Below are 9,323 nucleotides of genomic sequence, written 5' to 3'. Positions count from 1 at the left end.
GGAGACCTGGCTTACGACACAGATGCCGTCACATCTTGGTGGGGAAAAGATGGATTGTTTGGTGGGTACTGCTGGGAAAACTGGCTCAGCATGCACAGAAAATAATATTGTATTCCTATTTGCAGTACATGCGAGGTGAATTCCAGATGAGTTAAGACATGTGACAGGTAGAAGTATGAAGCAAAATAGGGAAAAATGTAGGAGAATATTTTGCAGCCACGCGTAGGAAAAGATCTTTAAACAAGACCCTAAAAGCACTCTTCACAAGGCTGAGATTGGATGCATTTGGCTACATCAAAATTAAGGATTTCCCCTACACTGTAGGATAGCAAAGACGCAAAGACCAAGTTAAAAGGATGCAAGAAAGACTGGGAGATACTGGCAATGTCCAAGGCTGACAAGGGATAAATATTTAGAATATGTAAGAAACTTTAAAAACTCACTCAGAAAAATAATAGGAAATTTAGCAGAAAAATAGACAAAAGATGTAGCAGGTAGTTCACGGAAGGAAAAACATCTCTATGGCTCTTAAGCTTATGGAAAAATGGTTATCACTCATCATGAAAATTAAAATGTGATACTACTTTACCAATGCCAGATTAATAGAAATTGGGACATATGTTAGCGTATAAAGTGGAGAAACAGGAACCTTCCTATCTTCATGTGCCATTGGTGGCAGCGCAAACTGGCAAAGCCATTCTGGAGAGTACCATGGCAGAGTGAAACCAAGCAGTGTAGACTCCATGATTTAGCAACTCCATTTCTCTCTTATGGTCCATAAGAGACACGTGTAATACCCATTCCAGCATTGTCCGTGATAACAAGGAACTGCTGGCAACCTAAGTGTTCATTGATTAAGGAACTGGTAAGTAAAATGTGCTAGACACACAAATCAAATACTTTTAGTGGTCAGAATTAATGAACCTCTGGTATACACAGCCCCACGGGCAGATCTCTAAGACATCAAGTTGAGGGGAAAAACAAGAAACAGAATGAGTTCTTATCACAATACCATTCGTGTATATTAAAAATAGATACTTAAACTAAAAGCAGTATCTTTCGAGGACATATACATGTACTGGGACATATCTTAAACGAGAGAGAATGCATATGCGGGGTAGAGAAACGGGAGGGTGGAGAGGGAATGAGTGGAAAATAATAAAATAAAAGAGTTGGGTGTTGCTGACTCTTAGGAGGGAAGAGTATGATCAACAAAACTTTTGTCGCTGAGGTCCAAAAAAATGGCCCCAATCCCCCTTCCATCGTTTCCTACTCTTAACAGAATCAAATGCAAGCAACTCAGCGTGGCTGCCCAGACCTGGGCTTTTTTTCCGTAAAGGACCTACCTCTCTACCTTGCCAAGCACTCGGTTCCCCGCACTTCAAGCTCTATTCTGCCTGCACTTCCTACAACCCAAACACACCCAGACTTCAATTCGAAATGGGCTTACTCTTACTTCTCTTGGAAAAATCCTGTTTAAGATCCAGTTTAAGCGTCTCCTCTCCAGGAATCCTTTTTCTGACGGCTGCCCTTCCCACATGCTAACGCCTCCCGGACTGTATGCCCATGCACCCCGTCCGCATCAATCCCGCCCACATCAGGTTCTATTTCCTTATTTTGGGTACACACCCCTCCCTCAGGGATAGAGCAGAGTTACGGAGATGTTCGCGTCCACAGATCGTGCGCTGGGGTGGGCGGTCCCACGAATAACCGCATGATAATTCTAGCAACTTAAGCAAGATCCCAGCCCACCTCCCTCTTCTTTGTTTCGCCTCTTATTGGTTCAGCATCTCCGCCCCCGGCTACGGACCCCACTCCTCCACTGGCCGCAGGAAGTGGGAGGCTCTGCGCACGCGCCGCGGCTTCGGGCGCGCTCGGTCGGGGGCGGGGCAAGGGGAGAGAAGAGCAGAGAGACGAGAGCGGTAGGGGGCCGCCGCGACGTTGCGCGGCAGTTGCGTCTGGCCCGCGTGCACGCGACGCCCGGGAGGGGGCGGGGCTGAGGCCGGCGCCCCCACCCAGGCCCCGCCCCCTAGGCCCACCCGCGCATCTCACCCCGCCCCCTCGCCTTGGCTGCCCCGCCCCCTCGCCGTGGCTGCCCCGCCCCCTCACCTTGGCTGCCCCACCCCCTCGGCGGCCGCGCTCCTTCTCCCGCCGCCTGCTCGCCTCTCGCCCGGCTCCTTCGGCCGAGAGCGGGAGAAAGTCCTGCTGGTGGGCGGCCGCGGGGCTGCGCGCGTCCGGCATCCCGGTGCCGCTCCGGCCCGGGCGGCTAGGGGGCCCGGCGGTCCATGCATCCGCCGCCGCCCGCCGCCGCGATGGAGTTCAGTCAGAACAGTCTGTTCGGCTACATGGAGGACCTGCAGGAGCTCACCATCATCGAGAGGCCGGTCCGCCGGAGCCTCAAGGTGCGCCCCGGGGAGGAGGAACTGCCCGCAGGGCGCCCGGCGGCTTGCCCCTACCCCGACCCCAGCCCGTCCGCTCCCCGAGGCGGCCCGGGACCCTCTCGGAGTCCTGCTGGCCCCCCAGTCCTCCTCCAGTCCCCGGCCGCCGTGTTACCCTAACCCGGCCCTTCTCGGGCCCCCTTCTTCGACGTGGCTCGGGTTCTCCCAGCCTGGACCCCCAGGCCCGAGGGACGGGCATCCGGAGCCAGCCCGCGATCCCTCGGACGCCCTCGGTTTTCTAGCCCCCCGGCCCAGCCCGCCCCGGGCCCTTTCCCCAACCCGCCCCCCAGGAACGGCCGGTCGAGCCCCTGTCGTTCGGGCCAGCCCGGCGTCCTCCCCCGCGCCGTCCCTCTCGCACAGCCGGAGCCCCTCGGTTGCGGTCCTTCTTCCCCCGGCCCTGCAGGAGCTGCCCCTCGCAGCTGCAGCCCGCTTATCCCGCCTCCTCTCCTTGGGGCTCCCCCTCCCCCCGCTTTGGCTCCCCGGTGCTGCTGCCCGGGTTCAGGCCCCAGTCCCACTTCTCAGTCTACACGGCCCCGACTCTTCCCCTACCTCTCCCAGAGACACCCCAGATCCCATCCCCCTCCTCCCCTATCAGAGCGAGCTCCGGTCCCCCAGTACCCAAGTCAGCCCGGGCCTCCCTTCTCCTCCCAACTAGCACCCATACTAGAGCCGTCCTGCTACGGGTCTTCAAAGCCCTCTCGACCCTTTGTCCCGATCCTGAGTCACCACGTGTCCTTACCTTCCAGCCCCTCCAGGACTCTAGCTGGGACCCTGCTCCCTAACCTCCTTAAGAGAGTCAACCTTCACTAGGCCCCCCACCTCCCGCTAGCTCCCCGACCCCGCAGAGTCATCTTCCTCCCAGCCTCCCAGAGGCTCCAGCCCTCAATGCTGGCAAAACTAGTGACCGACCACCACCCCCTCCGCCCCCCATTATAGCTCTTTTCACTCCCACCTGCCGCAATATCTCGAATCTTTGATTTCCTTCCAGTCCCAGAGTTTATTCCCTTCCCTCCCCCACTCCAGATTTCGTCTTTCTCATTCTCCCTCGGCTGCAGTCTTCATTCCCCCTTTTAAGCATTTCCTGGGATGGAAATGCTGGCGAAAACAGTCTTGGATATTAGAGACTAAAAGTATGTATATATTATATATATATACATACAATTGATTTCAGCAAGGTTCTGAAGCCACAATGTGATTCTCAGGCTTCAATCTAGAAGCTAGAAGAGTAAACAAACAAAAAAAAGCCCCCAACCCCCCAAACTCCACCACCTAAACCCAACAATTAGAGATGTCTGAGGTTTGAGGGCGTCAGACCCTTGATTAGTTTTCAGTGACAACGCTAAATTGTGAAACTTTTTCATTAGTCCATACTCAGATAGGGTCCCTGGAGGCAAGACCGATGCGATGTTTGTGTGCATAATTTGTGTTTTACACTTGACAGACACCAGAAGAAATAGAAAGATTGACAGTTGATGAAGACCTCAGTGATATTGAAAGGGCTGTTTATCTGCTCAGGTATTTCATAAAGTCTTTTTGTGATAATTGCTGCTTTTCCTGTGGCAGCATCCACAAATGATTTCTGAAATGTCATGTTACGGTTCTGTTCAGATTTACTTAACCACTTGAATAGAGTACTTTTGCATGTGCAGCACTTAATTATGTTATAAATTAAGATTTAGATATGGACTTATGAACTTGAGAACCGAAATCAAATCAGATACCTAGCTTATAGAATATTGCTTGGAGGAGGAGCAGAACAACTAATGGTTTGAGTAGAATCTCATTAAAAAAAAAATCTTGCAGCTTTGGTTGTCCTCCCATAAGATCCAATAAATTTAGATGAGACTTAAGAATATCCAGTGATTAATTTTAAGTTAATTGCAGAGTATGAACTTTATATGCTATTTACTGTACAGAAAAAAAAAAATCCACAAATATGGTAGTTCAATTCTTTTCCCTCAGGATATCCTGTTTATATTACTTCTGCTATGTGCGCTTTATAATTTTGCCTGAGAGATTTTAAAATTTAATTGCACCTACTCTCACTTAAGTTTCATCTTACAAGCTCTACAGAATTGCTTAAGCCAAATGGTTATTACAAATATTTACAAGATTTCTCTCAACTATTTTAAAAATTGTGTTGTGGATTTAACTTCTTAAAAGCTGATGTGAACATTAGTGAAAATATCTATAAAAATACTTCAGAAATAGAAATTTTCCTAAGGCATTTTGTGTACATTGTTTTAAAATTTTTCTTGCACATTTTTTACCCCCTTTTGGCAAATTAGTTTTTGCTTTTTGTTTTTTGGAATCAGATTTTGAAAACTGGTGTTATTTACCTCCTGGGATATTTGTCATCCTTGTTTCCTTAGCTCAGGTCTACTTTGCCGGTTTCAGGTGCTGGCAAATTTCTTCTTCTTTCTTGTTTTATAGATCATGTTTCTAGTCCCATGATATTCACTGAATGACCCTGTTAAAAAAAAAAAAATCTCTCCTTGATTTCCATTTTCTTAATTATTCTGTAGCCCATTAGTGACATCTTGGGTTCTATTCTTGTCAGAATTTTAGCATGCTTACAATTTAGACCATTCTCTTCAGTAATTCTGTTACTTTAAAATGTTTCTGGATCTTAGACCTTATGTTAGGGTTATTTCCCCTCATCTTTTGGTGATTTATGGTAGCCTGCTCTCATCGTTTCTACCTATTTGTTTTATTTTATTATTTTTAAAATTTTCATTGGAGTATAGTTGATTTACAACGTTGTGTCAGTTTCAGGTATATATCTACCTATTTATTTTAAAGGAAAATGGTTTTATCTATGTATGAATTAACAGTATGTGTTTTTGATGTTTCATAGAGAATATGCCTTTTAACTTAGTTTGGTAATTGTATAATATTTGAAGTACTTTATTCCTTAATGATTAGCATGTCCAATATGGTGAACAGTAGTTGTAAGCATCTGCCTTTTCCCACATTTCTTTTGTTTGGAGTAGGTAGACAACGGGTGAAAATTTGGATAAGCTTCTTTTAGCATACAGCAGTTAATGACTTGAAGTCAGTGCCTACTTACTCCTACTTAATTCTCTCCGTATAAATGCTGGCTGACAGTGAGGAAATAGAGAGTTTTGCTCTACTTACTTGCGACAGCAGATACCTTATTTTAGGTATCAGTGACAAGGCTTCTTTTTTAGGATAGCTTATTTTCTATTTTGCTTTTATTGTTGGCGAACCAGGTCGTCTAAGTTGTTTGAATTTCTCAGACAAAGAACGTAAGTTTCATCCAGTTCTGGAACTGACAAAGCCCTTACAGAGGCAGATGGGTCCTCTCATTCTTAGGCAAGAGAGTTTTAAAAGAGATCTGATATCTTCTTTAGTTTCTAGTGGCGCATCTACCTTGAAGGAGGCTTGCAAGGTGACTCAAAAGGCAAACACTAGCTTGGTTGTGCGTGGGCTCTCCAGCTGAGTTCTTCTTTTGTATTCCTACCATCTCACCACCTCCTGGGGGAAAGCGGGATTTCACCTTTAGGCCAGCTTCTGAAGGGATAACAAGACTCCTGCCTGAAGGGTTCTTTCTTCCCTGGGATTCTGGAGAGGGTGTGGGATTGTCTTATGGACACGTTCCAAACTTTGCCTCTGTTAAAGCTGTTAAAGCCTCTTCTCTCACGTATTGAGCCTTCTATTTTAAATGTAATTTATTCCTTTTTTTTCCTATTTGTACCTCCCAAGGCTGTAGAATCTAATACTGAGTCCTTTTTCTCCCTCTATGATTTTCAGGTTTATTTTTGAGTGCTTTACCTTTTCGTCTGTTTTGGATATTTAATATCCAGAATTTTCCTCTTTGCTTTTGAATGTCAGATTTGTTTCTGTAGCTCTCTTATTTTTGTACATTAAATCTATCTTGGAAGATTATGCTACATTAGATTTTAGGGTCAAATGTATAAGTATCAGTAGGAAATGCTTTATGTTAGTGGAGGTTCTGATAGTATTTAAACCGAACCTAGTAACTAAAAAAGCATTATATTGGACTGCTGTCCAATGAAAAACAAATTACACTGTTCATTATATTACCCTAAAATATGGCAGATCAATTATTAATGCTATTTTCATAATTAAGTTTAGAACATTACAGTATTTGAAGATTTGACAAAGATGATTCTGTGGTTTTACGTGAATATGATGCTGATGTACCCATCTGTGGCATTTAGCACTGAAACAAAACAACTTTCCTAATAGTCACAGCTTGTGGCTTAGTCAAAATCGTATCACAATATCTTCCTTTAGTTCTCTCTCTTCTTTGTGATTTTGGTGTATATTTTAGGAATAATTTTGTTAGAGAAGGGTCCTAAGTTTGTACACTGTGCTTTCATTAGGTAAACCTTTACTCACATATCTCTAGTTGCCTGTCAGATAAATTCCAGACCCTTAAGCTTGGCATAAGTGACTCCATCTTAGCTCTGCAATGGAATGTTCCACCAGGCCCTCAACTTTTCTTTTTAATAGCATCATTGAGGTATCGTTTATATGCCATATGGTTCACCCATTTATAGTTGAGTGGTTTCATGTATTCACAGAGTTGTGTGTTCATCACCACAATCAGTTTTAGAGCATTTTCAGAAGAAGCCCTGTACCTGTTAGCAGTCAGTCCCCACTTCTGCCCAATCTTCCCAGCCTTTGGGAACCACTAGTCTACCTTCTTACGGATTTGCCTATTCTGGACATTTTATGTAAAATTATACAGTATGTGGCCTTTTGTGACTGATTTCTTTCACTTAGTATAACGTTTTCAGGGTTCACTGGCATTGTAGCGTGTCAGTACTTTGTTTCTTTTTACTGCTGAATGGTATTCCACCGTGGGAGTGTATCACATTTTGTTTGTTCATACACTCGGGTTGTCTCCACGCAGTCCTTCACTTTTTGAAGCAGTCGTGCTGCCTTATTCACTGTTACTCAGATACATCACGTTCATCCTTAACTCTGCTTTTCCCCATCCTGGAATACCTTTCGTTATACCTCTCCAGTATTTTCCATCCCCAGGATCCAGCTGTAATCTTGCATCTTTCCTAAGGCCTTTCCTAACTGCTGACACTACGTGGGATCTCAGGCTCTGTGAGCTCCCGTATCACTTAGTGGCTGCATGCCTTTGTTTTCCTTAACGTGTGTGTGCGCATACGTTGTCTTCAATAGACTGTAAGCTCCTAGAGGGTAAGCTGTTTTTTATTGTTGTTTTGGTTCTTTCTTGTTCTGTGCTATGATATAAATATATACCTCTTGATGGAATAAAGTGTGTTTATTTACCTTAAGATGACCGAAGTGCCAGATGAATTAAGCAACTTTTGACTTTTTTGTATCGTAGGCAATAGAATCAGACAGATTTACGTTATGTCCTCCCACTTACTATCTGCGTGACCATGGGCAAGTTATGATGGTTGTTAAATCCTGGTTTTCTCATCTGCAAAGTGGAAAATAATAATTCTTGTTTCCCAAGGTGGTTAGCCCCAAACACCAAAAAGGTACCCAATTAATATTAATTCCCTTCTGTTTCCTTTGCCATGTCCCTAATTCCTTACTCCTTAGGTGCTCAAGGTACATTACAAACTTTTAAAAGAGGATAGCAGTATTAATTTTGTCTTCCAATAATTTAATAAAAGTAATAGGCAAGTAAAGTATATCAACTGAAGTTTGTGATAGATATCTATTAACTTCCTTTGCTAATAGTATTTATCAGAATCTTCACATGTTATACTTATTTTAAACTGATGGTAAGGTCAGCCTGTTTAAGCAATATTTGCTATTTATATTATGCGTTAAATGTGTTGATTGGTTAATGTACCTAACCTAACTTTTATGTTGCTTACTTTTACGGTCATTTAAAAACCGTTTGTCACTTTGCACTGTGAGTTTTAAAACATTTCGCCCTTTGCCTTTTAGGGACAGTCAGATAAAGTACATCGTTAATTAGGAACTTTTTCCTTTTCTTTCTCTCCCCCCCACCCCCCTCCCCTTTTTAAAAAAAAACAGGAGTAAGTGCTCCCCCTAGTGATAGCACAGAGTGAGAATCTGCAACCAAATCTGGAAATAAAAGTGCTGTGAACTGTGCCTATTGCTGATCACGTTTGGGAGCTCTTGCATTCAAGACTAGCACAGGGTAGCAAGGAGGTCATGGGGGAGAACTTTGCTACCAGCTAGCTTTTGGTTGTTTTATCTTTAAGACTACCTGTCCTATTTGCTTGGCAAATGGGAAAAGTTGTGTGAAAATCTCCTTTGTGTGCCCTTATTTCTAAGATCTTCTGTATCTCCACATTTCTTTTGCCTTTACTATTCTTTTGATTTCTTTTTTTTTGACACCTGTCATTTAGTACTGTTTTGGTGAGGTGGGGTGCTTACGGGGTGTGTGTGTGTGAGATAGAGAAAGAGAGAGAGAGAGAGAGAGAGAGAGAGAGAGTGTGTGTGTGTGTGTGTGTGTGTGTGTGAGAGAGAGAGAGAGAGAGAGAGAGAGGGAGAGAGAGAGAGAGGGAGAGAGTGTGTGTGTGTGTGCGCGGGGGGGCCTTGAGTAGCCAGGATTGCATGCCCGGTTTTCTCGAGTGTTGTGCTGGAGAGGCACATCACAGTTTTTAATCCCTCACAGTTGGGATGAAGTGGTTAATCACCCCAAATTGGTTAATATTAATGTGGGGAGTCATAAAAAGGATCCATACTTTCAGGATTTCATTTTAGTGTAAAAAAACACATTTGTTTGCTTATCTTTTGTTGTAGGTCCACTACCTTTTGAGTATGGGTCTGCTTAATACAGTTCATAATCCTTTTTCTTGCATAAATACCCCCATAATGCATTTATAATGTCACGTTCAGGTTTCTTTAAGGTTGAGTGAGAATTTTTTTTAATAA

The 9,323-nt window shown here is 44.2% G+C and overlaps 1 protein-coding gene across 1 annotated transcript in view; it reads left to right on the top strand.

Annotated features, from left to right (window-relative positions):
* The first annotated feature begins 2,285 nt into the window (after positions 1 to 2,285).
* Positions 2,286 to 9,323, top strand: part of PPP4R4 (protein phosphatase 4 regulatory subunit 4) — a 120,116-nt gene continuing 113,078 nt past the window's right edge. Inside the window, exons 1-2 of the mRNA XM_060003329.1 lie at positions 2,286 to 2,402; positions 3,880 to 3,953. Of these exons, the coding sequence (XP_059859312.1) occupies positions 2,286 to 2,402; positions 3,880 to 3,953 (191 nt within the window). The remainder of the gene's footprint in view (positions 2,403 to 3,879; positions 3,954 to 9,323) is intronic.

This window comes from Delphinus delphis, chromosome 2, assembly GCF_949987515.2.
Source record: "Delphinus delphis chromosome 2, mDelDel1.2, whole genome shotgun sequence".
NCBI lineage: Eukaryota > Metazoa > Chordata > Mammalia > Artiodactyla > Delphinidae > Delphinus > Delphinus delphis.
Note: the sequence above shows the minus strand (reverse complement) of the source record. Positions and strands in the feature narration are given on the sequence as shown.